The sequence below is a fragment of the Mus pahari genome, chromosome 11 (assembly GCF_900095145.1).
Source record: "Mus pahari chromosome 11, PAHARI_EIJ_v1.1, whole genome shotgun sequence".
Lineage (NCBI taxonomy): Eukaryota > Metazoa > Chordata > Mammalia > Rodentia > Muridae > Mus > Mus pahari.
Window position 1 is genome coordinate 6,075,356 of NC_034600.1, and position 27,492 is coordinate 6,102,847.

The following is a 27,492-nucleotide window of genomic DNA, read 5'->3' on the forward strand; positions in this document are numbered from 1 at the left end:
TTTTAATAACTGAGTAGTACTCCATTGTGTAAATGTACCACATTTTCTGTATCCATTCCTCTGTTGAGGGACATCTGGGTTATTTCCAGCTTCTGGCTATTATAAATAGGGCAGCTATGAACATAGTGGAGCAGGTGTCCTTATTACCAGTTGGAACATCTTCTGGGTATATACCTAGAAGAGGTATTGCTGGATCTTCCAGTAGTACTCTGTTCAGTTTTCTGAGGAACCACCAGACTGATTTTCAGAGTGGTTGTACAAGCTTGCAATCCCACCAGCAATGGAGAAGTGTTCCTCTTTCTCCACATCCTCGCCAGCATCTGTTGTCCCCTGAATTTTTGATCTTAGCCATTCTGACTGGTGTGAGGTGAAATCTCAGGGTTGTTTTGATTTGCAGTTTCTGATGATTAAGAATGTTGAACTTTTTTTTCAAGTGCTTCTCAGCCCTTCGGTACTCCTCAGTTGAGAATTCTTTGTTTAGCTCTGTACCCCATTTTTAATGGGGTTATTTGAATTTTTGTAGTTCAGCTTCTTGAGATCTTTGTATATATTGGATATTAGTCCCNTATCAGATTTAGGATTGGCAAAAATTCTTTCCCAATCTGTTGGTGGCCTCTTTGTCTTATTGACAGTATCTTTTGTCTTATAGAAGCTTTGCAATTTTATGAGGTCCCATTTGTTGATTCTTGATCTTACAGCACAGGCCATGCCTGACCTCAAACTGTACTACAGAGCAATTGTGATACAAACTGCATGGTACTGGTACAGTGACAGACAGGTAGATCAATGGAACAGAATTGAAGACCCAGAAATGAACCCAAACACCTATGGTTACCTGATCTTTGACAAAGGAGCTAAAACCATCCAGTGGGGAAAATACAGCATTTTCAACAAATGGTGCTGGCACAACTGGCTGTTAGCATGCAGAAGAATATGAATTGATTCATTCTTATCTCCTTGTACAAAGCTCAAGTCTAAGTGTATCAAAGAACGTCACATAAAACCAGATACACTGAAATATATGGAGGAGAAAGTGGGGGGAAAGCCTTGAAGAAATGGGCACAGGGGGGAAATTCCTTAACAAAACAGCAATGGCCTGTGCCTAGGCACCATTTGTATGCAGTCCAGGACTGTCATGGTTAAGAACAGTAGCAATCTCCACCCCTTGGGTGGAGGAGCCCACCTAATCCCTGAAACCTCTGCAATTACCTGTGGAGAAACTAGCCAGGGAGCCCTGTCAAGGCTATCCAGTTCAGAAGGGTGTGTCCAAAAGCATGCTGCAGGCCCCACTATCATTAGCCCCCACCAGGAAATGCTGATTATGAGATCAGACTCCTGTGGATTACCATACCACCCTGGCCTGAGAGGAAGCTTGGATGTTTGTTGGTGGGGGGCTGCAGGGTGGGGATAACACACACCTCCTTTTTTAAATTTCAGAGATATCATCAATGTAACAGCCTTGTTGAATGAATTTGGTTGTACAAAATATTCCTTAAGCCAAAGGAGGCAGCCCAGTCTGTCAGCATTCCAATCGTGTTAAAGATCAGGCTTAGCATAGGAATTCTGATCACCTTTCTTTTGAGTCCAAATCAGACACCAAACTCATGGCCAAATGGCTGCTCTCTATAGGGCAGAGCTGAGCAACTGTCAAGGTCCTAGCAGAGTTGGTAATGGCTGAGGAGCCTGAGGAGCCTAAGGAGCCTGAGGGGTTTGAGGAGGGTAGTCAAAGGTTTCCTGCAAACTTGAATATCAGGAAGCCAACTAGTTTTTGCCTGGGGTTCTAGAAACCTTTTCTATATTAGCTTCTTCTCCTAGATGGCTGTGACCCCAAAGGGGTCATGGTTCGGAAATATGAGGAGCATGAGTGTCCTAAAGGTGACTGCAATGGAACAGGCCAGGAACAGGCAGGACAAATGGTAGAGCATCCACCTGAGGGGCAAGGTACATCCCAACTTAGGCCACTTCCTCTCAATTGCTATGTAGCTTCCATTTGTGGCATGATCATAGAGTAAGAGGTACTGTCATCCAGTGCCTATACGTTATCACCCCTGTGTGAACATGGAGATTCTATAAGGTAGAGACACTGGCTTGGTGTGGCTGAGTTCTATCCAGCTCTTGGCCTTGGCTCTGACTATGTGTTCCAGCTTTGGGTTGGAATCACTCATTTCTAGAGGGGCCTGTCATTATCAACATTGCTCTTGTTCACCATTAACTGTGGGTGGCTGGGGAAACAGAAGGATCATTATTCCAGGTACCTAGGAAGAGGTCCATCTAGTGCAATGGATCTCAACCTTCCTAATGCCAAGACCCTTTAATACTCATGTTATGGTGGCCTCCACTTCTAAAATTATTTTTGTTATTACTTCATAACTCTAATTCTGCTACTGTGAATATAGGTTTTTTGATAGTCTTTTGGGGATTGCAACCCACAGACTGAGAACTGCTGATAGCAGCTTCTACAGTGGGGGGTCTTCAGAACCCCAAGTGGAAACTAGTTGGCTTCCTGCTACTCAAGCTTGCAAGAAACCAGTGACCACCCTGATCCTATGGAGGGTCCTTGCTGGGGGGTGTCCTGGCCCCCTAACTCCTCCTATTCCTCTGGTGGACCTTGTCTCCAGATCTTTTTGACATTGTGTTCCCTTATGGGCCCTCATCTGCCTGACCCTCTTTCTTCCCACAGTCTTCCACCTGTCCCACAAGGTCACCAGTATCGTCCCCGAGAGTGCTCTACTCATCGTTCTGGGCCTGGTGTTGGGTGGCATCGTCTGGGCAGCTGACCACATCGCCTCCTTCACACTCACGCCCACGCTCTTCTTCTTCTACCTGCTGCCCCCTATTGTGTTGGATGCTGGATACTTCATGCCCAATCGACTCTTCTTTGGCAACCTGGGCACCATTCTGCTATATGCTGTCATTGGCACTATATGGAATGCAGCCACCACAGGATTGTCCCTCTATGGTGTCTTCCTCAGTGGCTTGATGGGTAAGTCTATGCATTGTCCTCTGGGTGAGTACAAGTCACTTTGTTTAGCCAAGGTAATGATTCAGATTTGGAAGGGTTAGGGCTGAGGATGATGGGCAATGTCTCTGTGGACTACTTAAGTAAATAGCCTGGTATGTGCAAAAAGGTTCAATCTATAGTTAGCTTCCTTGGGACATCTGTAAGCTAAGGCTTTCGTCATGTTCATAACAGATTTGTGGCCACACAGATCAGCAAGGTGGGTAGGTGTGCAGAGGCAGCTGTTCTAACTCTTATCATAGTTACCAGAATGGTGTGAACCATCTGGTCAACCCCCATGGAAGAAGGAGATGAAAGTGAAATGCTCCTGGTCTCATGATGAATTACAGAGTTGAGCACCTCAAAGTCTTGAGTGGTTTGGTGCTGTTTCTGCTCACATACACTAGCAATTACTTCACTTAACCTTGTTACCTCCCACAAACACCTAACCCTTTTGTCTTAGTTAGAGTTTCTATTGCTGTGAAGAAACACCATGACCAAGGCAACTCTTATAAAGAAAAACATCACATTGGGGCTGGCTTACAGTTTCAGAGGTTAAGTCCATTATTATCATGCTGGAAAGCATGGCAGCCTTCAGGCAGATATGGTACTGGAAGAGCTGAGAGTTCTACATCTTGATCAGATGGCAGCTAGGAGGAGGAGGCTCTCTTCCATACTGGGCAGAGCTTGAGCACCAAGAGCACTCAGAGCCCACCTACATAGTGACACACTTTCTCTAACAAGACCACACCTCCTAATAATGTTACTCTCAATCACCAAGCATTCAAATACATGAATTTATAGGGCCAAACCTATTTAAACTACCACATTCCACACACTGGCCTCCATAAGCTTGTTCAAACATATGAGTGTTTGGGGGCCATACCTAACCATAACATAATACAATATATATTTAGTCCAATTTCAAAAGCCCCATAGTCTATCACAGTCTCAACAGTATTTAAAGGCCCCAAATTCAAAATCTCTTTTGAGATTCATACAATTTCTTAACTGCAATCCCCTATAAAATCAAAATAAAAAAGAAGATCACATAGTTCCATCATAGGATATGTCTTACCATTGCAAAATGTCATAGTGAGGAAATAATGGACCAAATAAAACTGAAAAACAGCTGGGCTAACTCCAAACTCTGTATCTCCATGTCTGATGTCAAAGTGCTTTTCAGATATCCAAATGCTTTCATCTTTCTTAACTGCAACAAACTTTTTTATTGTGGGCTGGTTCTACTCCCTGTTAGCAGCTTTCCTCAGCAAGTATCCCGTGGCTCTGGCATCTTTAACATCTTGGAGTCTTTAAGGCAACTTCAATGTTACAGCTTCTTGTTCCAATGTCTGGGATCCACACATGATCTTCTGAGCTCCACTAAAGGGCTTTGGTCACATCTCCAGCTCTGCCTTCTATATCACTCTAGGCTCTGGTTGACTCCACCCCACTGCTTCTGCCGTTCTTGGTGATCATTCCATAGTATTGGCATTTTCAACACACTGGGGTCTTCTGCTGCAACTAGGCTTCACCAATAGGCTCTTAGAAGCTCTCTTCATGGTGCCAAGCCTCAACTTCTTTGCATGACCCTTTCAGTCCTGGGATGTCAACTGCAACTGAAACTGCACCTTCAACAATGGCCTTTCACAGTGTCAAGCCTCAGCTGTTCTCCATGACCCCTTCATACCTTCAAAACCAGTACCATCTGGGTGAATCTTATTATTACCAAGTCTAGTTGCCAGCATGATGTCTATCTCTGGAACACATCTTCTTTGTTCTCTCAGGAAATATTTCCCAGATGATTTTACCTTAGTGATTCTGGTCTCTTCTTAATCACTGCTAATTTCTTAGCTTCAGCCAACCAGCATCAATTGTCCCAGTAACCCCTTCTACACTTGACTCTAAAGCCAGAATCATGTGACTGAAGAAGCTGAGTTCTTCTGCTTGCTGTGGCTGGAACATGGCCCACTTGTTCTATTACATCATCGTCAGCTTTCTGTTTTCAATTATTTCCTTCACTGTCTAAGCTCGGCTATCCTGGAACTTGCTCTGTAGACTAACTTTGGCATGCCTCTGTCTCCTGAGTGCTGGGATTAAAGGGATATATCACCATGCTTGGACCTTTCTTTACCTTTCCACAAAGTCTATAATTTGTGGGTTGTACCTCATCCCAGATATAACCAAGCTGACAACCAAGAACGACCATCACAATCCCATGCTGAATCTTTGTCCAGCTGGGAGACAGTAGGTGATGTAAACAGATGGGAGTAGATGCTCACAGGAGGGCTCAGAGTCAGGACTTTCTCTTTGGAACATTCACTCAGTGAATGAGGCCCTTGAAATCCTGGAGACCAAGGAGAAACAGGAAACAGTAAAAACAGGAAATATCAACTATTTGGAAGCTCACTATTTTAGGGAGACCCTGTTTAGTCCCTGATTTTCTGCATCACTAGATAATGACCTCAATGGTGAGGGCTTGCCTGACTTCTAAAACTATAGGCATCCTGTTCTAGGGTGGGTACTATTGGTCGCATTGGTGATGCCATAAGGTGATTGTGACACATCTAAAATAGCTGGGCCTAGAGAAATGTCTTGAGATATGGGACAGTGACTTGTGGATCTAATACCAACAGCTATTCAGGGGACATACTGGCCCTCACTTGATAGCCCTGTCAGCCATAAGATTCCAGCATGTGATATTCCTGTAGTTGTTCTTAGGGTTTATGGAGAACCCTGTAACAGACTGATTTATGGTATAATAAGCATAGACCTTTACATATAGTTCACTGAACCTTAGCAAGCATTCTTACATGGAAAATTACATAGTCAAACTCTAGAACATTTTATTCTCCAGAAACATCTAGGCCCACCTTCCTACTATGTCATAGCCATGAAGAATTGTTATGCCATAGAGTGTCTTTTAATAACCAGTATTGCTATACGTCACTGCCTGCAGTTAGTATAGTTACTATCCCATGATAGATATGGGATGTTGATTTGTGCTCCGCCTTTGAGACTTAGCTGGTCAAAGCTGACCAGAAAGATCATCCTCATCCAATGAACTCTCTTTTCTATGTGACTTTGGCTGCCAGTATAGCCACATTTGCATAGGCAGTGGCCATTCTCTGTAGACAGTAGTTTGAGGCTGGGGCTCACCCTTACTGGGAGGGTCAGCTAAGTCCCAGGCAAATGTGTGTACACAGGAAGGCTAGGCTGGAAAGTTAGTTCTGATTCAGTGGACTATACATCTTCTGGGATCCACCTTGGTTTTAGAATGCACTTTGGGTCTGTAAAGATTCTAGACCAAGAGGCTGGCTCCGCTATGGCATTTCAAGGATACCCCAGAAGGTAGTTTACTCTGGAAAGCTTGGCAGGGTTTATATGGTGTGGCAGTTTAGTGTGTGGTCCACTTCTAAATGGAGACTTCAGAGAGCTCTGGTACTGGCTGGAGGCAGCAGAATTTAGTAATCACAGATATATGGGGCTCAAGTCACTACAAGGACCACCCTGTTCATTGCCCTCTACTTCCTGGGGCACATTGACTGCCTGGGATTCTTACTTCCTAATACTCATTCCTTGGCCTCAGGGATGGAAAGTTCTACCCCAGCTCAGAAAAGAGAAGGAAGCACCACATGGGGGAACTATGTAGTCTTACATGTTCTGGGGGTGTCTGGCTGTGAGTTCTAGTCTCTGACATCCTCTTGGTCACTGGGTAGCCCTGGGAAGAGTTGTACCTAGCCTGTATTCCTGATGACTCTGATCATCCAGGGACCTGAGAGATGTGGGATTTGGAGAGAAAGAGCCAAGTGGCTAGCCCATGTCCCATGGTCTACATCTCTTGCAGGTGAACTGAAAATTGGACTCCTGGATTTCTTACTGTTTGGTAGCCTCATTGCGGCTGTGGACCCAGTGGCTGTGCTGGCTGTGTTTGAGGAAGTCCATGTCAATGAAGTCCTGTTCATCATTGTTTTTGGGGAGTCACTGCTGAATGATGCAGTGACTGTGGTGAGTGATGGTGGGGTCCTTGGAGTAGCTACAGAACATTTCAATTGCATGGAGATTTTAGGATACCTTACCAAGTTGTCATTACTAATATGCTTCAGATAGATAAGCTAGAAAGAGGGCCACTATCTGTACATGGTCTCCTTTTAAGCTATGTTTGTAACCTAAGATGTACAACTCCTGCAGGGTATGTCTATCACCTGTTCCTTTTTATTGGTTCAGCAATCTTGGGGTATGAGTTAGGGGTTGGGGAGACACAGGCTTTGACCTTCTTCTGGCTCCCTAATTCTGCTTTATCCAATTTTCTCTATTTTACAATTTTAGGCCCATTCATTACCACCTTTGGCAGTAATGCTGCCCTATTTAAATCTCCATATCCACATCCCCCAGAGCAGAGGTCTATAACTTTGGACCCACACTTGATATTACCCACTATTTCCAAAGAAACAAACAGATGAATAAACAAACAACAAAGTCCTACAGGAATTGCATTAATCCTCTGGGCCCACCAAAATACTTCAGAAGCCTGTGGCTTAAACAGTGAAAGTTTATTTTCTCAATGCTGAAGGCTAGAAGCTGAGAACCAAGCATGGCAGCTGGCTCTGGAGGTCCTTTTCCTTAGCCCACAGATGCTATCTTCTGCCTGTGTGCTCACATGGTCATCTCTCTGTGTGTTTATGATCTGCACTCTTCTTATACATCATTTCTTATACATTCTTATGCATACCACATTGATCACTTTTAACCTTAACTACTCTCTTTGAAGACATCCTACCAGACCCATGCAGTGGAGTTGGCATAAGGTCTCCACAAAGATGAGGTTATATTCATCCTGGCAGTGAGAAGCAGGTACACGAAACATGAGCACTGCTGCTGCTTTAGTGCAGCCCTGAGGAAATTTCAAAACCTGTCCCCAGATGGACTACAGGTCTGTGGGAGGGGATGAGATGAGGATTAACTGGTAAGAATGGGGCCCAAGCCCTCAGCTGACACCTGAGGAAGTGTGTTTGGTTTCTTCTGCCCTCTGAAATTGCCTGTGGTTCCTAAGAAATCCCCAAGGTCTTATGCTCCCTTGAAGTGTAGTAGAGTCGCAGGGTGCCTTGTATCAGATTTCTGTGTGTAGAAGACTCTTTGAGCCCATTTGAGACCTAGTCTAAAACTCAGAAAGTAACCCTCAGCCTTCCTGAGCTACAGTGGCCCTGCAGATTTCCCTGTGTATGTAGTGGGGTGAGCTTCCTGTGGACCAAGGCTTCCCTCATGTCCTCATGGTTTATGCCTTTCCCACCTTCTTCCTCATAATGAAGAACAACCCCACAGGGACCTTGCCAATGACTCAGTGCTCACCATGACTGTGTCCCAGTCTGCCCAGCTTCCTCAGTGTTGCTTGAACATGTCTACAAGGATATAGAACAAGACTCAGAGATTGTACCTGTTTTCCTGGTTCTAGAACACTCACTTGTGTGCACATCCTACCTGCTATTCTGCTGATCCCTTCCTGTTGACAATTGCCAACTTATGCCAACTTTACAAGTGTTTTTAGCTACTTCAGGTGTCAACTCTGGAGTCCAAATCTAGGAAAGAGGGGGATACTGGACAAGGAGGGGCTGATGTGGATGCAGGGCTGACCAGATATGTTCCTATCTTCTGTACCCTTAGGTCTTGTACAATGTTTTTGAGTCTTTTGTGACCCTGGGTGGTGACGCAGTGACTGGCGTGGATTGTGTGAAAGGCATAGGTATGTACTGGGAGTGTTCCTGCCTGACTTGTCTTAGATCTAGTGTCAGAGAACACAGAGGCTTGTCTTCTCTCTAGAATGGAATCCCTGGGGCCCCTGCTATTCTGGGGTCTCCAGCTTATTTTCTGGTTACTTACCATGCTGGGGTCCCTTTCCCAGAATATCACACAAATGCTGAAGGCCCTGGGAGATCCTGTGTGTTCTCCTGAGAAGGGATATGAACAATCAACCCAGGTCTCCCTAGGCAAGGCTAGATGGACAGTGTATAAGGACACAGGGTTCAGATCTTGTTACAGACTGAGCCCTGCAGGGATGCCACCCAATGCCCTCTACCATGAAGTCTTATCCCCTGTATAGCATGCTTCTGTCCTTTCCCTCCTGCACTAAACCTGGAGCCCAGACACACTATCCATAGAGAACAAAGTTGCCTCATTTCCTAAACTTTCAGCCTTGCTGTAAGAGGTTGCCAGGAGCCTTCCATGAGGAATGAGTAGCCAACCTGGTCAGCTTCACTCATCACCAGCCACAAAGGACAATTCATTCCTTTCTCTCACAGTGTCCTTCTTCGTGGTGAGCCTGGGGGGCACTCTGGTGGGTGTTATCTTCGCCTTCCTGCTGTCCTTGGTGACTCGCTTCACCAAGCATGTGCGTATCATCGAGCCTGGCTTCGTCTTTGTCATTTCCTACCTGTCCTATCTGACCTCCGAGATGCTGTCTTTGTCAGCCATCCTGGCGTAAGTCCCCCTCAAGAAACAACCCTCTGCTGTTGGCTGGGTTGGGTAGGTGGCTTTCTAGATGGTGATGTGCCAGACATCTCCTGCATTCAAACTCTGGCAGAAGGTGCCACTGTGAGCAAAGGGTATCTTGGGCTTTTTGCCATCATCCTGGTGAAGGGGCTGTGGGGTGAACCTGGTCCCTGCCTACTGCTCCCTGGTGAAGGGGTTGTCAGGGTGAGTCCCTACCTACTGTCTCCTCCTTGGAGCCCAAATTTCAAGCCATTGTGTAGCTGCCACCTCCATAGCTTTCATAGTTGGATAGAAGTTCATTGACAGAGGTAAAGAAGTCAATCTAATTTTTTTTTAAATTAAGAAGTTAATAAGTCTTCAGAATTATCCTTGGCTAGACGGGTACCTACGGAAAGGGCATGGTAGGTGTGTGCTGTGGCTTATGACTGAAGAATGATCTGTCCAGAAGCCCTATCACAGCCTCCGCTAGCATGCAGCCTCACACTCAGGCAGGAGCTTCCTGACACCAAAGTTGGCCCCAGGCTTCTTTAATGGCTACTATTACCTGGTCACCAGTTAGCTACCAATAGGCTCTCATGGCTGTGCGTGAAGGATGTTCCTTTATTGAAACTCCATATCTAGTCTTGAGCATGGAAGCAGCCAGATAGACCCACTCAGGGCATGAATCCTCGGGAAGAGCAGGGACTACTCTTAGGACTACAACATAGGACTAGCCATTGTAGATTGTATCTGCTGGGATGTAGGGGCCTGCAATGTCCTCAGAGAAACTGGAGATAGCAGGAGTTAGGCCTGGAAACGTCTGGTCTGTGGGATCAGCCTGCTCAAATTGAGGCAGAGAAATCTCACATTGCCCTCCCCCCCCCCCCAGCATCACCTTTTGCGGCATCTGCTGTCAGAAGTACGTGAAGGCCAACATCTCAGAGCAGTCAGCCACCACTGTGCGCTACACTATGAAGATGCTGGCCAGTGGAGCAGAGACTATTATCTTTATGTTCCTGGGTATCTCAGCTGTGAACCCCGACATCTGGACATGGAACACGGCTTTTGTGTTGCTGACGCTGGTCTTCATTTCTGTATATCGAGCCATTGGTGAGGGCTGGGAGCACTCTTGGTAGCAGCTAGGCTCCCTTAGTTTAGGTCACAGATTTGGGGGCCCCAGGGTGGCTCTGTAAAAAGTCCAACCACTGATCCACATAAAGATGAAAATTTTTCAAGGCAAAGCATGGGGATCGAGGTGGTACCAGGGATCAAGGAATGGGAGCTGGGAGCTGGGAGCTGGGAGCTGGGAGCTGGGAGCTGGGGTGAGAGCAGTATTATTGCCTCATTCTACAGAGTGCTTGACTAGTAGTACCCTTGGGATAGACCCACTCACTGTGCATCCTTCACAGTCAGCAGAGAGACAGAGGGGCAAAAGGCTTTGGGGAATCCTGAGGGGTGGCCTTGAGAGAAACAACCATGGAGCTGAGTGACCTCTCTGCTACAGGTGTTGTTCTGCAGACCTGGATCCTGAATCGCTACCGAATGGTGCAGCTAGAAACAATTGACCAGGTGGTCATGTCCTATGGTGGCCTGCGTGGGGCAGTGGCCTATGCCTTGGTGGTACTTCTGGATGAGAAGAAAGTCAAGGAGAAAAATCTGTTTGTCAGCACCACTCTCATTGTGGTCTTCTTCACAGTCATCTTTCAGGTGTGGCTCAGCTTGTCCCGGGCCCTGCCTCAAGAGTGTCCAAACCCTGATCTCACCTAAGAGCAGCCGGCCCTACAGGGCTCAACCCTGTAGGTTGATTGTTTCCAGATTCCACACTTTAATTGGTTTTTGTAATTTTAGTAATTAGGAGCATTTTGTAGGTTTTCATGTGGCCCCACAGGGGACATAGCACAATTTGTCCTTAAAGTGCTACTTTCTGGCCAGGACTGATGAGAGCAGACCTAGTTACATCTGCAGTACTGATTGGTTGGGCCCTTTGCATCTGGCCATCCAAAGTGACTACTGGAAGTTCTGATGTCCATACAGACATCCACAGCACAGGGGCTTTGGAGCACCTTTTTATAGGACAGTGCCAATGGATTCATGGGTCCCTGGACTGTTTACAGTGGAAGATACAGTGGAAGAAGAGATCTAATGTCTGTCTGGTTTGGGCTCAGAAGCCCCTGGGGGGTATGGAGATCCTGTCTGGCATCAGAATTAGTGAGGCTGTCTTTCAGGGCCTGACCATTAAGCCCCTGGTGCAGTGGCTGAAGGTGAAGAGGAGTGAGCATCGTGAGCCAAAGCTCAATGAGAAGCTACATGGCCGGGTAGGGAGAAGGTCGAAGTGTACAGCCTGGGAAGACATGGTCTGGGAAGACAAGGTCTGGGGGGTAGGCTGTGGGTGCGGAAGGATGGCCAGTTAAGGGTTTTTTTTTCCTCTGAAAGGCTTTCGACCACATCCTCTCAGCCATTGAGGACATCTCAGGACAAATTGGACACAATTACCTCAGAGATAAGTAAGTAGCCTAAGTCATAACATTCCCCCTTCTACCTGTGACCCCTCAAATATAGAACAATGGGTTCCATAGGTGCAGAGAGGGACAATAAGAACACTGGAGGCCACACCAGTGTGATAGCACAATTCAAGAACCACAAAATACAATTTCTGGAGGACCTCTCCATTTAAAAGAGCCAGAGACAAATTGTCTGGGTTCCACGCTGCCCCTAAAGTTATACTGGGGAGGATGGACAGCATATGGACACTTTTTCATGGTGCATGAGCCCCCATTCCCAGGCTTAAACATATTCTCCAGGTGCAAGCAGGTGAAAAACAAAGTTAATGCTAACAAAGAGGATAGAGCGCCCAATAAACCAGGGACTGGAATCTTATTCCTGACCATCACCCCAGCATATAAACAGACACCCTTTTACTGACCAATTAATGCTAAACTTAAATAATGTAGAAATTAAAAACCAGGAAAACCAATCACTTCTCTATTTCATTAATGGGAAAGATGTGTTAGTATTTAAAATGATCTTGTTCATGAAACAGAAATCACTCATTTGTATTTTACTGTAACATAAAGTGGTACTTAAGGCTAGATGACAGAAACACTTATCTCACCCTTGTTAGTACCTGTTTTGAGAATTAACTGGAGCCCACCTGAGGCTGCAGAGTTAACTTGAGCAACACATCCTAGGCAAGAATGTTTCGGGAATTGTAACAAGGCCTACTGCTGTCTTAATCTTGGCCCTGTCCTCACAGCACTTGGAGGGTGGTCAGATGGGCACTTGGAAACCTGTCCATTTTGTTACTTTAAAAACCGTGGCATATAGTTCCACTGCCAGCCACTGCCAAAAATAGAAGAATGCAAAGGATGAGACCTGAGGTGGCATGATGACCTTTCACTTTAAAACTCACTTTCAGGTTGTTACAATAAATAAAATCCAGGAGGAAAAAAAAATAATGGTTCTATGTTGACTAGCTCTGGCAGGCATCTGCCTGTTCTGACCTTGTTCTAATCTACGTGGGGCAGACAGACCCAGACTCTCAGTGCTAATGTGATCTTTTGTCCCCCAGGTGGTCCAATTTTGACAGGAAGTTCCTCAGCAAAGTCCTCATGAGAAGATCTGCTCAAAAATCTCGAGATCGGATCCTGAATGTTTTCCATGAGCTGAATTTGAAGGATGCCATTAGCTATGTGGCTGAGGTACTATAATGTCCTATTTATCCCTCTGCTGAAGTTGAGGGCTAAAGTAAAACATCAGATGCGATCTAGGGCATAGGCAGAGGGCAGTGATGAGTGACCCAAGTTGTGTGTTTTGCTTGAATGTCTCACTGCAAATGTTCTTGTGAATTGTGGAGTTGTACTCTAGGAATAGGGCATGTCAGAGTTCCCGGTCACTCAAGAATCAGAGGCATAGGTACAGTGACTATCTAGATGCTGTGGTTTTGGTAGAAACCAAATCCTCCTGATCATGGAGACCGGACTCTAGAGGAGTATGAATGTCTGTATTTTCCCTAAAAAGGATGAAAGACGTTGGGAAATGGGTAATGGGCCCAGGTTTTCTACCTATTCCCACATATACATTGTACTGAGAAACAAGTTGGTAGATATTTTCTACTGACTGATGACCTTAAGGAGCAGCCTCACATGTATATACACACACAAAGGCATGGCTGATGCATGCACACCCAAATGTATAGTAATGCTCACATTTACATATATGAACACACACATACCCAGGTACATGTAAACTAATACATACATACATACATACATACATAGTCATAAACACATGTATGTATAGATACAACATAGACACATATGTTGTACATATTCATATTAAATCCTTCAATGACACACATGTGACTATCTTGTGGCCAGTTCATTCATGACCCACCCACTCCTGTCTGGGCTCCATGACATCCTTTATTAATAGACGTAATCCCAATTAAGCACCATATGACCCCATGTCCATTGACACTCAGAGACTCTGATGGGGACAAAAACTACCTCCCCAACCTTCAAGCTGGGGTGGTATGCCCTAGATATTTTTGTGTCCTTTAAGAGATTCTGTTTTTACCTACTGTTTTTTGTTTTTCCTGCTCAACTTTTAGCTCTACTCCTCTCAAGTGAGGCTTTGATGACCTCTGCTTGGTCCCAACCCCAGCTCTTACTCTGTATCTTGGCCCTTGTTGAGCTGCAAAGTGTCTAGGGACATTGCACAGGATCCCAGGAAGGCTGATCTTCCTTGAGCTTCATCTCTGCCTGCCCGAGTCCACAGGCTCTTCAGCTTGGTCACAGGATCTTTTGACATGGCAGGTGCCACCTAAGGGTCATCCTTGAGTGCTAATGAGTCTATGTTCTCCTTGTAGGGAGAGCGCCGTGGATCCCTGGCCTTCATTCGCTCCCCAAGTACGGACAATATGGTCAATGTGGACTTCAGCACACCCCGCCCATCTACTGTGGAGGCGTCTGTCTCCTATTTCTTGTATGTGACCAGTTCATAAACTTCCCTGGTAGAGTGTACCCCTGAAAAGCATCTCTCTTATGACCCTTAAACCTACTAGTTCCTCCTACAGGGCCTAAGGCAACTGAGTAAGGAAAGTATAAGTAGACTAGGATAGGAGATGGGTACAGAAAGATGCCTGCATCCCCATCTGTGAAAGCACACCTTTATTCAGCAGTCAGCAGGACTGTGTGAAGCATAGAGAGATGGAAGAAGGCAGGTAGGGTTAGCAGCAGATGCCTGACCTGTTTCAGCAGTTCATGCCCTTTAGCCCTGAGCAACTAATGGTCAGTTTTTATGATGGTGGCTATTCTAGCGCTTAGGAAAGGCTGTGGGCCTCTGGAGTCACGGTTGGGCTGTAGAGGGGGACTGGTGGCACTGGGGTTCAACTTTACACAGAAGCCTAGAAGGCATTCTGGGAAACCATCCAAGCAGTCCTGGGGCAGGAAGGGATTATGAAGTACCTAGGCAGGGCAGAAGACTTCTGTGTAGCTACTCCCCTGGGCTCAGTGTTGGTCCATGCAGGAGGGAAAATGTCAGTGCTGTATGCCTGGACATGCAGTCCTTGGAACAGAGGCGGAGGAGCATCCGTGACACCGAGGACATGGTCACCCACCACACACTGCAACAGTACCTGTACAAGCCTCGGCAGGAGGTGGGTACCATGAGCTGAGCCACCCAGATCCCTCTTATCCCACAGGGCAAGCCTGTCATCCCCTCATGTGATGTGGCTGGTGGAACCCAGTCACACACCTACAGCAGTGTCTGCCTTCTTCTCAGACAAGGGGTCTACAGGGATGAGCTGGAGATTTTGTGACCTACCTGGGCCATATAGGCCCAACTGACTGTCAGTTGTTCCCACAGTACAAGCATCTCTATAGTCGGCATGAACTAACACCCAACGAGGATGAAAAGCAGGACAAGGAAATCTTTCACAGGACCATGCGGAAGCGCCTGGAGTCCTTTAAGTCAGCAAAGCTAGGCATCAACCAGAACAAGAAGGCAGCCAAGCTGTACAAGAGGGAGCGTGCACAGAAGCGGGTGAGGGAAGGTGGGGTCAGTGGTTGTAGGGTGGGCTACTAAATACCAGGAAGGGTCAGGGGACTCTCTGTGGTCCTGCTGACCAGGCAAGCTGCCAGGTGAACAGCCTTTCACCAGAGCAGGGACCAAGTTCCTGCAAGTTAGGGGCCTGGGTGTGGGTACATCTGTAAGAGCTCATACTTGTCCACAGAGGAATAGCAGTATTCCTAATGGGAAGCTGCCTATGGAGAACCTGGCACACAACTTGACCATCAAGGAGAAAGGTAAGAACTGTTCCTCTGCATGTGCTTGATTCAGGAGGGACTCCTGCCTGGACCTGTGGCTTTACCCAGGGGTTCTGATCTTGGGCCTCTATGCATCCCTTGGTGGTTGGGAGTGGGATACCACTAGGCCAGACACTCTTAGTGCTCTTCTCCCATATTCCTGCAGCAGCAGCAGCAGCAGAAGCAGAGATGAGCACTCCCACAATGGGATGGAAAGACTTCTCAGTGTTTAAGAGTGGTTACTGCTCTTCCAGAGGACCCAAGTTCAGTTCCTAACACTCACATAAGGCAACTTAAGCCACCTTCGACTCCAGTTCCAGGGAATCTAGTGCCCTCTTTTGGCCCTTATGGGTATCAAACACACTCGTGGGCATGTGTGTGCATGAGCACACACACACACACACACACACACACACACACACACCTTTAAAAGATAAGTGGTCTTTCTCCATCCATCCCTTTCATTGTAGGTCTTGGGGTCCCAGCCATTCCTATCCAATGGACCTTCCCAAAGACCAAATATAGTTGGGGTCACAAAAGGAAGCACTGTAGGAGTGGTTCAGGCCTTTGCACAACTGGCCCCAGACCCTTGAACCCTAGGCTACCCAAGTGCTGTGAAAAACTACCCATAGAATGTGGGGGGTGGGGTGGGGTGGGGGTGATAGGAGGGGAGAATGAACTAGCAGCCATCAAGAACTTGAGTCATTCTTAAAGTATTCTTTTTCCTCTGCTACCTAGATTTGGAACTTTCAGAGCATGAGGAGGCCACCAACTATGAAGAGATCAGTGGAGGCATTGAGTTTTTGGCCAGTGTCACCCAGGATGTAGCCTCTGACTCTGGGGCAGGTAAGATGGGAGAGACCAGTGGGAGAGATATCCCTGCTGCCCTAAGTGAGCGTGGTCATTGAAGGAGGAGCTAGGCTTAAGGAGGCTTAGTATCAATCTTGGAGGTATAACCTCTTCTAACTAGATGTCTTCCCAGGGCAGATGGCAAGTATATCTGGAAGAACAGGCCAGACCTGAGAGAAGGGAGATATTGTTGAAACTGTCTAGGTTTTGGGGGTCTCAAATGTGGAGGAAAGGTGTGGGATGAGGGTTAGATTTATAAGTTTGACTGTCAAGGTTACCCTGAAGGTGGAGCCCCAAGAGGAGTTGACATAGTCACCCATTACCGAGCCTATCCACCCAGCCTCCTACTTCCCCTGAGAGTATGTACTTCTTTGAGGTTGACCAGCTGCCCTTTCTCTTAGGAATTGATAATCCCGTGTTCTCCCCTGACGAGGATCTGGACCCAAGCATCCTATCCAGGGTGCCACCCTGGCTGTCCCCTGGGGAGACCGTGGTGCCCTCCCAGAGGGCCCGTGTTCAGATTCCAAACTCTCCCAGCAACTTCCGCCGCCTGACACCATTCCGCCTCAGCAACAAATCAGTGGATTCCTTCCTGCTGGCTGATGGCCATGAGGAACAGCTCCAACCGGCTGCCCCCGAGTCCACACACATGTAACTGGTTTCCTCCTCTAACACGTTCTTTCTTCCCAGCTGTTGCCTTCAGGCCTCTCTGCAGTACCTGCACTTTTTCAGATGTTGCAGCAGCTGTCTTCACTCTGTAAACCCTGTCTTGGTCATCGGTCCAGCTGTATATTTCTTAGAACCCACTTGTCCTTCGTGCTCTTCCATCTGCTCTTTGCTTCTGTCTCTTTGCTTGCCTCCACTTCCACCCTTTTCGACAGGGTTTCCCTGAGCAGCTCTGGCTCTTCTGGAACTAGCTTTGAAAACCAGGCTGTCTTGGAACTCAGAAATATGCTTGCCTTTGCCTCCTGAGTGCTGGGATGAAAGAGCCTTGTGTGCCTTGAGGCTTGTGATAGGTTTTTAGGGTAGAGCAGTAGTACCCAGGGATGGGTGTTGCACTGCTACCCCTTGTGGAGGGGGCTGCTATCAATGGCAGGGTTTGAAGTGTCAGAATACGGGGAGTGATCCAGATCTGCTGCTCAGTGCATAGCTGCCTAGGAAGGTTCAGAGACACTGGCTGTAACTCCTTCTAACTCTGCAGTAGTGCACAGCAGAAAATGCCCCATTTGGTGTGGAAGGTTAGGGATCTTTCCTTGCACTTGAGCCTGAGGTACCCTTCCCCTGGTCAGGCACCTAATTTTGGGCAAGCCACGGAGGAACAGCAAACTCAGGGGGAAGGGAATCTTGGGCTGAGTACAGGAGGTCAGTGTTGATCTGGACTGGGAGCCACTCACACTCCGTTTTCCCACAGGTGACACGGTCTCTGGCACATCGATTACTGGACGCTTGTCTCGGCAGTCATCTGCTGCTTCCCAGCAGCCTTTGCTCCCCGCAGGGCTCGCCCACCCACGTGCCCCAAGCCCCGCCCCATCTGAGCGCACCTCGACTGTCACTTTTGCCTCTGGTGATCCCGGGACAGAGCCAGAGCACCGGGCCCCACCCAGTGCACATGCTCGGTCGGCAGCTGCACGCCGGGTACACAGTAGGCGCTCATTCCAAAGGCCTCGTCCACGCCGACGCCCAGCTCTGCTAAAACTCGCTTCTCTTCCGGGCTCTATAGAACTGCCGCTGCACGCCCTGGAGCAAGAAGAGACGCCACTGTAACTGTTGCCTGGCCGGGGCCCGGCTCCGCCGGTCTCCTTCAGTGCCCCCTCCCCCCAACCAGCTAATGTTCTTAGGGTCCAATGCACCCTGAGAGTCTTAATGCATAGCCTAGCCCTAGGAAGAATCCATCTGGTGTCCCCAGGATACCACACTGCCTCCTGCCGTCTTCTTGCCCTGGTTCCAGATCCTAGGGCTCTGTGGTGCTGCCTCCCCACCCCTATCCCGAGGCTAGGGCCCTTGTTAGTGTTTGCCACCCTTACTCTGAGGAGGAGGAAGATCCCTGAGAGGCTTGTGGTGGACTTAAATCACTGCTGGTATAAAAGAAGGTCTCAAAAATTAAGATTTGTAGAAGTGGCACTGCCCAGATCAACCTCATTCTAAATAGGCAGCAGGTTCTGTGCATCCCCAGGAATATAAACCCTGAGGCCCTATCTGACCCCCTTCCAAGTTAGTTCTCCAGACTGCCCAATAGTTAATCACCTTGTGATTAACTGCAGAAATATTTGGCTCTTCTAACTCAGACTTTCCCTGCCTGGCCCCTCCCAGCCTGGGCCTTGCCATCACAAGCAAGGTGTCTGGCCTGAGCTATGCCTAAGTTGGGAACACTGTAGATGGCCAGGCAGGCTGAGCTAGGGCACTAGTAGTGGTTCACTAGAAACCTTCCTTGGTCAAAATTATAGCCATCTCTGGTATCTATCAAAGGCAGGGAAGACCTAGGGATATAGAGGGGCTCTACATCACTCAGGAGTAGGGGAATGCAGGAACCCACTCTCTGGGCATTTTGTCCTGCCCCTAGATCTTCAGGGCCTTCTTTGCCCTTTGTAGGAGTAAGAGGGCGGGCCCTCATCCCTTATCACGTTTCCTCAGAAGTCCAGTATTGAAGAGTCACCTGAGTTTTGCTTCCAACTCACTGGAAACTTTGCCTGTACCACAGGGTATCACTAAAGGGAGATCGAGATGGGTCTAAAGGTGGACTTAAGGACTTCCTGGAGACTTCTGAAACAAAGCACTCAGGTTTCTGCTCAGGAAACGAAATACCATGTCTCAGGAACAAGGTTGACAGTCACCTTCAGAGGAGTCACAGGAAGGTCCATCAATTTATATTAATGCTGCAGTTGATTCATGGATAGGAAGAGAGCTGAGAGAAGTGAATGAAAACAAAGCAAGTTCGCTCAACATACTGCATTCTGCTTCAGAGTGTCACTCCCCAACTGAACCTGTCAGTTTGCAGTTGACTGGCTAGCTCAGACTCAGCCATCAGAGAGATGCTCAGCATTTGATTTCCACAGCCCTTGAAGCATCTGTCCATTTCTGAATTGAAGTCCAGCCATTGTACAATGCTGGGATCCGTAATTTCACCAGACTATTTGGAGCTGCCATTTGGATTACCTCCTAGGCAGGGTGTACCTGGCTACGGTACCAGGGGTGTTCTGCGAGGCATCTCTCAGCCCCTGCTCTGCAGACAAGTTTCTCATTCCTCCCTGTGCCAGGACACTGCCTTAACACCTCACCTGATCTGCTGGACATGGGGTCCAATTCCCACTGCAGAATTAGAAACCAAATGTGATGAGACAGTGCCTCAGCAACTGTCACCTTGCACCAGTACCCAGAGATACCAAAGCTAGCAGCCTGGTGATCAATCTATGGAACCTTTTGACACTCTGTCCATGTTTTAGCTATGCACAGGCCATGTCCTTTGAGCATGTGAACCACACCACTGGGCATTCCATATGGAATCAGAGTCTTGACAAGAAAGCCTCGTTCACAAAACCCCACTTCCTGTGCTTAAATGATACAGTGGCCACATTTCATAGTTGAGGACCCTCTTGTTCTTGTCATTGTTGTACAATAGAATGTAAAAATCCTATGAATGTATTTCCTTAGGAAAACTGTTGTAAAAGTTTTTTTTTTATTAGGAGAGAATTTCTATTTATTTAATACTGAACTCAGACCTACTTTGTGGTACTACAAAGTATACAAATTTAGGAAATTTATATTTCCACTTCTGTATTTTCTTGAAAATAATTTTATTACAGTGTTCAATATACTATGTATTACTAATCTTTTTATGAAAGGAAATTTAAAGAACTTCATCAAAACTAGAAATATATTTTGAATGGTTAAAATTGTGTATTAATGTTGTGAACATAATCATAGTTGAACTTTAATTTTGATCACAGAATCATGTGCCTTAAATGCCCCTCCTATGTGTTGGGCAGCATCTGTACAAGGAGTTCATCAGCAAAACTGCAGTGACTGCTTGTCTATGTCTATTAAAAACACTTTAAGGCATTTATTTTTGGGTGTATACTTTGTTTATGAAGGAAAAATCCTATCCAGGATAACTTCAGGAGCACTTTATTGTGCATTAAAATTAAGATAAAACAGAGTGTTTCTGAGGCCACCTGACTAGGAGTGGGAAGCTGTTGGACACATCTATGGAAAGCCCTAGTTTAGCATCTCTCAGCTACAAAACAGATCAGATACTTCCTGTGGATGAATGGGCAGTGGGTGGTTGAAACAGCTCCCACCATGTCTGAGGAGGTGGCTGAGGTGCTACAGACATCAAAGTGCATGAGTAAGGAATGGCAACAAAGGTCACCAAGGAGGGTCTCTGTAGGTCAGGGTAAGGACAGTACAAGGCAGAGGTCTAGAGGTCCTGCAACACATTTTTAATTTTAATTTTAGATCACTTAAAATTGCATTTCAAAGCAGAATCCCCAGACATTGGCTGTTAACAAGAGGAATCTCAACTGTTAAGTTTATAGTCATCTCAAAGCAGATATGATGGTAAACTAGCAAAGAACACTGTGTGAGTCACAAAGTCTGCTTCATGCCAGGAGTCAGGAAAGGAGTCCTTCTAGGCCTCCTCTTGGTTTTAAGGGCTGCTGGTGTCTCCATGCAAGTACTCACACTATTTCCATGTGACTGAATACCTTGAGTTACATCACACCTGCAATGATTCTACTTTCAACCCAAGTCTGATTCAGGGTTCTAAGGTTAAGACCTCAATCTTTCTTTTTAGAAGTCACAATTCATTCCACTGCAGTAAGAAAGGAAGTGACCCAATGTGGCTCTGCTTGTTCAGCTCTCCCTGAACTCTGCATTAAAGGACTTTGTTGAGGTGGCCTGGTTCTGGCAACCTGAACTCAAGTGTCTAGGATGTCCATCCTTTCCTTCTTTAGAGGGAGCTCACCCATCAACCTGATCTGTGCATCAACAGATATGAGGAAAGGGGAATGAAACAGCATCAATCTCATAGCTGCTTCTCCATCTCACTGGTGAAACAGCATGACCTGGAACATCTACTTATCCTGGACCCAACTAAATAAAGTTTGAATAAGAATAGCCTCCATAGGCTCATATACTTCAATGCTTAGTCACCAGAGTGGAACTGTTTGAAAGGATTAGGAGGTGGCCATATTGGAGAAGTGTATCAGGAGGTAGGGATGAGCTCCGAAGTTTCAAAAGCCCATGTCAAGCCCAGAGTCTGTCTGTCTGTCGTCGGTCTGTCTGTGCCTTCAGAACAGCTCTCAGCTGTTGCTCCAGCACATGCTATGCTCCTCTCCATTATGATAATGGACTAAACCTTGAAATTGTAAGCAAGTCCCCAGTTAGATGCTTTCTTTTATAATAGTTGCCTTGGTTATGGTGACTCATCTCAGCAAAAGAATCTAAGACAGTCAAGAGACTTTGCTAATCTGCAAGACACCCTTTCATGGCTAACAGCTCATTTTATGGAATCACTAACCTGGTCACTGCTCTCTCTCAAAACACTTCCCTGTCTGGCAAATGGCAGTCACACATCCCTGTTCAGGAAGCCTACACTATAAACTTTGGTACATGTAGCCACAACCCACTCACTGGAATAGTCTATCTAATCCTGTACACAGGTGCCCTCTAAAAAGGTTCTTGGCCACAGCTTTCCCTGTATCATGCTGAACACTGTCTACCCACTAGTACATAGCTTGGTACTATCCCTTGACTTCTAACAATTCCTATTCTTTCTCCATGATTCTACTACCCACTGTTCACAAATATGATTTCCCCTGTCCTCTGTTGACCTCTAAGGCCTGAGAGCCAAATGGGATTAACCATGTGGGTATTTCAGTGGTCATTTTAATGTCTACCCTACATGCCCAGCAGCAGCCTACACTGAGAAACCTGAGTGGAGACACAAGCATCTTTTGTCACAAGGGTCACTGCTATTTGTCAACACCGGTAGCTCAGTGTACATTTCACTGCCCAGCTGTCATTCATATTGAGTGGACTGTCAAGCCGGGCCTGGATCGAAACAATACCAGCCAGGCCCTCTAGGAAATTCATTCTTCTGAGTCCCAGAGGAATTTTTACTTAGTTCCACTTAGAAAAGGGATTATTATTTTTTTTTTTTTACACTTTGTAAGAATGAAATAAAATCAGAATGTTAACACTGTCACCAAGAGTAGAAAGAAAATATTCCATTAGTCTACACATTCAAGGATGGCCATGTGGACATTCCCTATCAGGGCCTCCAACTTTGTTTAATTTAAGGTAGTCCCTGGATCTCTGGAACAAGAGGACAACTATTCATCAGCTGAGATCTGATGACCTCCTGAAGCCTCTGGACATGGCTGTATCACAACCAGTCAGAACAACCTACAACTAGGAATGAAAAGCTTCCTGGCTTTCTTTTCCTTTAATTAAGTGGCAGATGTTCAAAGTGCTAATTAAGCAGAGCAAGACTTTAGCAGGGAAAAAAAGGTGATGCCCACTACACATCTTTTTTTCTCATAGTAGAGAATAGTGTGATGCCACAGAAGATAGGAATGTGTAACTGACATCTTACGAAGAACCTAGAGATGGACTTTTGGTTTAATATGGTGACAACAGGAAAGTCATACAGTAAAGACACATAGGGCAGCAGGGAGGACAGGGCTACTTAAGGAGCTTTGCCACATTCAGACTAGGCACAACAATCTCCTTGAAGATGGGTACATAGTTGGGGCTTGCTTGCATGGGGCCCTGCTCCAGCGTCTCCATGATGGTCTGTTTCATGTCCCGGCTGGCATCTCCTCGAAGTGCTAGCAGTGCACCAATGTGGTCATCTCTGTGGAAGAGAAGTCAGCATGAACCTCCATCTTCTCAGCTCCCTCAGTCTCCACAGGTGACACTCAGAGGGTAGGATACTGACAGCCACAAAGGACACCTCTTCTTTTACAGAAGAGAGATACCCAACATTTCATCTTACTTTCTCCCTAAAAAATGTAAAAGAACTTCTTCCTTTTTTTTTTAGTTTTTCGAGACAGGGTTTCTCTGTGTAGCCCTGGCTGTTCTGGAACTCATTCTGTAGCCCAGGCTGGCTTTGAACTCAAAAATCCTCCTGCCTTTGCCTCCCAAGTGCTGGGATTAAAGGCATGCACCACCACTGCCCAGCATAAAAGAACTTCTAAATTCTGTTCTAACTACTGGTGTCAAGATTGCCTACCATAGAAGGGTGACTCTGGAGGGTTTATGACTCTTGCTTTTCTAACAGTGGCAATGAGACACCTTAGCCATACTCATCCTTAGAGGATGTGGCAGGTTCTTAGAATGGAGGTTACAAAGGCAGGGCCTGGGGTCTGGAGCCAGCACAGCAGGTAGAGGGACATGGAATAGCTATCCCTTCCCTCAGTCTGATACTGAGTGCACATATATGTGAGGAAGTCCTGGCCAAATACCAATCAGCTTCCTTCCTTAGATCATGGGGTTTAGATAGTTCCAGTCACAATCTTCCCCACTTCACCAATCAAAGATATAATACTCAATCCTTCCCAGCACCATACACCTTGTACAGTTAGAGCTGCCTTCTGTCCACTACTCATTCAGGCAAACACCACCCACCTTGTATAGTTAGGGCTGCCTTCTGTCTACTATTCATTCAGGCAAGCAAGTTGGCTACAAGGCAAACGTACAAACCTCAGCCAGACTCTGCTAACATCAAATAGGGCTGGTGGAAGACTGCACCGATGACTCCTTATTGCACCCTTACCACCAGAACCCTGACAACCTTTCTTTTCACAACTAGTTGGCATGCATGTTCTGTCTAACTTCTGATGCTCACAGATCACCTTCCTAAGGGCAGTAGGAATGATGTGTTCTGCTTCTTGCTGATGGAAAGATGTTCAGCCTTTACCTGATGTCTGGATATTTGCTGACAAGAGTTGAGACTTCTAGGTAGAGCAGAGAAGGGTCTGTGAGCTTAATGACCTCTGCCACTGCAACAATTGTATCACAGTGTCCATCTGCATCCTCACCAAATCCCTGGAAAACAGCAGCAGGGTAAGGAACAGCCCTCTACTCTATTTTTTACAGTCATGCCAATTTGATGTTGACATCTCCAAACCTGCTCTCAGGCCGGGCACCTTGCTCTTCTATGTAAACACCCCAAGATTCATTCATTCTGACTAAGGATCAGGGGCCAATCTCAGAGGTGATTTGGTTAGTCTCCAGCCAGAGAAAAGGCCTGATGGGAGGAGTATCTAGTTATGGACACTTGAGTCAAGGAGGTTAATGGGTGGCAACCAGAATCATCGAGAACAGAGGGACAGGAAGAAATATATTACTTCATGAAATTATACATGGGCTGCCACCACAAAAATCTTGAGAGTTACCTTAACAAAGTGTCAGCCTCTGTGGAAATGCACTTATCAACTGGGAAGCCGGGCAGGCTCTTGACCCAGACCTTCTTGATAGACAAAACTAACTGGCCACTGGTTCCTGATGTTCCTAGATCCCAACATCTGGCCTAAACAGATCAGGCATAGGAACAAAAAGCAAGCTACTAGATAACTCAGTAACCTGATATGCACTACCCCTGAGCTTAGTCCCTTTCAATACTCACAGATGCCAGCTTTCGGAACAGGAAGCGGAGCTGTTCAGCCTCTCTGACCATCTTCTCAGCACCCTCCTTGCGCTCTTCAGCACTCCGAAAGGAAATACGCTTCTGCATGACAGCCCGCAGGTATTCTACCACCACACGCCTATGTGCCTCAGCTGTCATTCTCTGTGGAAAAACATGTAGTCAGTTGCAGCTTCCACACAGATGTTCTCACCTAAGATGACCTGCAAACAGGCTGGTGTACATCCTTATTTCCAACAACTTAGATTTTTTTTTCCTGTTGAAACATGGTCTAGCTATATAGCTCAAGCTAGCCTCAAACTCACAATAATCCTCCTGTCTCAGCTATACCTGGCTATATATTTTGTAGGATTTTAAAGTAAGTATATTAAATTATGCATGTCTGAATTTCACCATAAAGTTTTGGACTCTCCTGACTTCACATGGTGACAGCAGTTATGATAGGCCAGCTGGCAGCACAGCACACACACAGAGGCAAGAAGGGCCCCACACATAACCCGTGTAGCCTTGATGCTTATATTCCATCTAAAAATCAGACAGATTTAAATCTCTCGGAGAGCTTCCTTCCAGCATCATTTTTCTAGGGCACCAAACTATCTACAAATGAGCTTGAGACCCTAGCGAACAAACACCAAGCCAGCACTCGCTTGATGTATACCACAGCCTCAGGGCCAACTCCTTTAGAGGCTCCAACTTTGCCTGATCCTGAGGCTCTCAATCTAATACAAAGTGGGGCTGCAGTAGAGGAACTGCCTGAGCCAAACAAGCTTTGGTCTCTTGACTGACAGGATGGGTTAGCAGAAGGAGCTTAGCTTAGATGGAGTCCAACAGCAGTACATCATCCACAAGCAGATTAGCAGAAAACCCAAACCACCACTACCACCACCACCACTACTCTGCACCCTCAGCTAATAAAACCCAAAACCATGGGCCAAATATCTTGGGAATCCTCAGGAAAGACTCAAATGAGAAAATACACCTCTGGAGCATTACAAAGCAAAGGGAAAGTCTAGAACTAACATGGAAAAATAACAGGAAAGCTGGCTTGTTGAAGAGATTAGATTCCCTCTATGGAAGTGAGGGAACCTTACTGAAGAGATACTTAAGTCAGTTAGATCCTTTAATTGTACAACCACTGATGTGATGGCTGTTGGTTGTAGCCTCAGCTTTGGAGTCAGCTCCCTATGTGATGGGTGGTCAATTGTCCCTAGTCCAAATGGAATCTCATGAATGACCACAGGAACTGCAGGCACACTATCACACTAGACTCCCGCAAGACTCCATGGAAGACAAAGAAGCATATATCACTAACTAAATTAAGCTGTAAGCAGGCTGAGACTGGAGCAAAGATATGCCTGAGAGTGTATATAATTTCCTTCTTCCTTAAGACCCATCATCTACATATGAAATAAAAACCAGAGATCAAAACATACCAGGAGATAAGCTATTAAGACAGCTGGCATGGACAAGCTCTAACATGGGTAGAAACAAACAGGCCCAAACTCTATACCATGGCAGTCAGACCCTGCTAAAAAACCAACACACAAATGCTTGAAGGAAACAAAGTAAAAAGATAAAAATCTGTTAATTTTGAAAAATAAGCAACTACAATATTTAAAAACAACACATAACTGCTGGAATGTAAACACACAGGTTTAAGACTACTTTTAAAAAAATTTTAATGATTCTTTGCAAGTTTCACATCATGCACCCCAGTTCCACTAATCTCTCTATTCCCTTTATCTGCCCTCTGCCTTTGCAACACCCCCCCCAATAAAATAAAAAGCAAACAACAAAAAAAAGCAAAACAAGCATAGAAAACATCTTGTCATGGAAGCTATAGTATGTCAGTGTATCCCACAATATATCCCTTTGTCCACACATCTTCACTTTCAGTGGTTTGATATTTTGGCTTCTGTCACACCATCAGTACAGGATTCTTACTGGGACTCCTCCCAGTTATTCCGCTGTTGCCCTGTGTCATGGAGATCCTGCAGCTTTGGAACAGCAGGAATGGCCCTTTCACAAGCTCCAGCAGTTCAGAAATGAGGTAGATTTTGGGGTTGGCCAACTCAAAGCCCAGGATCTGGGACTGGATGGTAGCTGAGTTAGTCAGGGGCTTAGCTCTCCCACACCCACATCACCAGGGCGAGTTCTCCAGCTCTCCCAACTGCCACAGGAGGAGAGAGAGAGAGAGAGAGAGAGAGAGAGAGAGAGAGAGAGAGAGAGAG

The 27,492-nt window shown here is 46.3% G+C and overlaps 2 protein-coding genes across 7 annotated transcripts in view; one reads left to right on the forward strand and one right to left on the reverse strand.

Annotated features, from left to right (window-relative positions):
* Nucleotides 1-20,672, forward strand: part of Slc9a3 (solute carrier family 9 member A3) — a 49,695-nt gene extending 29,023 nt beyond the window's left edge. Inside the window, exons 2-17 of one of the 2 annotated variants that reach the window (XM_029543912.1) lie at nt 2,681-2,983; nt 6,846-7,006; nt 8,660-8,738; nt 9,295-9,472; nt 10,353-10,573; nt 10,968-11,170; nt 11,689-11,778; nt 11,897-11,967; nt 13,032-13,161; nt 14,331-14,446; nt 14,990-15,119; nt 15,329-15,505; nt 15,696-15,768; nt 16,507-16,614; nt 17,019-17,268; nt 18,029-20,359. In XM_029543912.1, coding sequence (XP_029399772.1) covers nt 2,681-2,983; nt 6,846-7,006; nt 8,660-8,738; nt 9,295-9,472; nt 10,353-10,573; nt 10,968-11,170; nt 11,689-11,778; nt 11,897-11,967; nt 13,032-13,161; nt 14,331-14,446; nt 14,990-15,119; nt 15,329-15,505; nt 15,696-15,768; nt 16,507-16,614; nt 17,019-17,268; nt 18,029-18,032 — 2,294 coding nt within the window. In that variant the 3' untranslated portion in view covers nt 18,033-20,359. Of the gene's footprint in view, nt 1-2,680; nt 2,984-6,845; nt 7,007-8,659; nt 8,739-9,294; nt 9,473-10,352; nt 10,574-10,967; nt 11,171-11,688; nt 11,779-11,896; nt 11,968-13,031; nt 13,162-14,330; nt 14,447-14,989; nt 15,120-15,328; nt 15,506-15,695; nt 15,769-16,506; nt 16,615-17,018 lie in introns of both variants that reach the window. The other variant, XM_021208684.2, reaches the window with a different exon arrangement.
* Exoc3 (exocyst complex component 3) overlaps nt 20,519-27,492 on the reverse strand; it is a 41,882-nt gene continuing 34,908 nt past the window's right edge. For 4 of the 5 annotated variants that reach the window (XM_029543913.1, XM_029543914.1, XM_029543916.1 and 1 more), the window contains exons 11-13: nt 25,244-25,405; nt 24,536-24,663; nt 20,519-23,470 (exon numbers count right to left, since the gene is read on the reverse strand). In XM_029543913.1, the coding sequence (XP_029399773.1) occupies nt 23,299-23,470; nt 24,536-24,663; nt 25,244-25,405 (462 nt within the window). In that variant the 3' untranslated portion in view covers nt 20,519-23,298. The remainder of the gene's footprint in view (nt 23,471-24,535; nt 24,664-25,243; nt 25,406-27,492) is intronic. The other variant, XM_021208456.1, reaches the window with a different exon arrangement.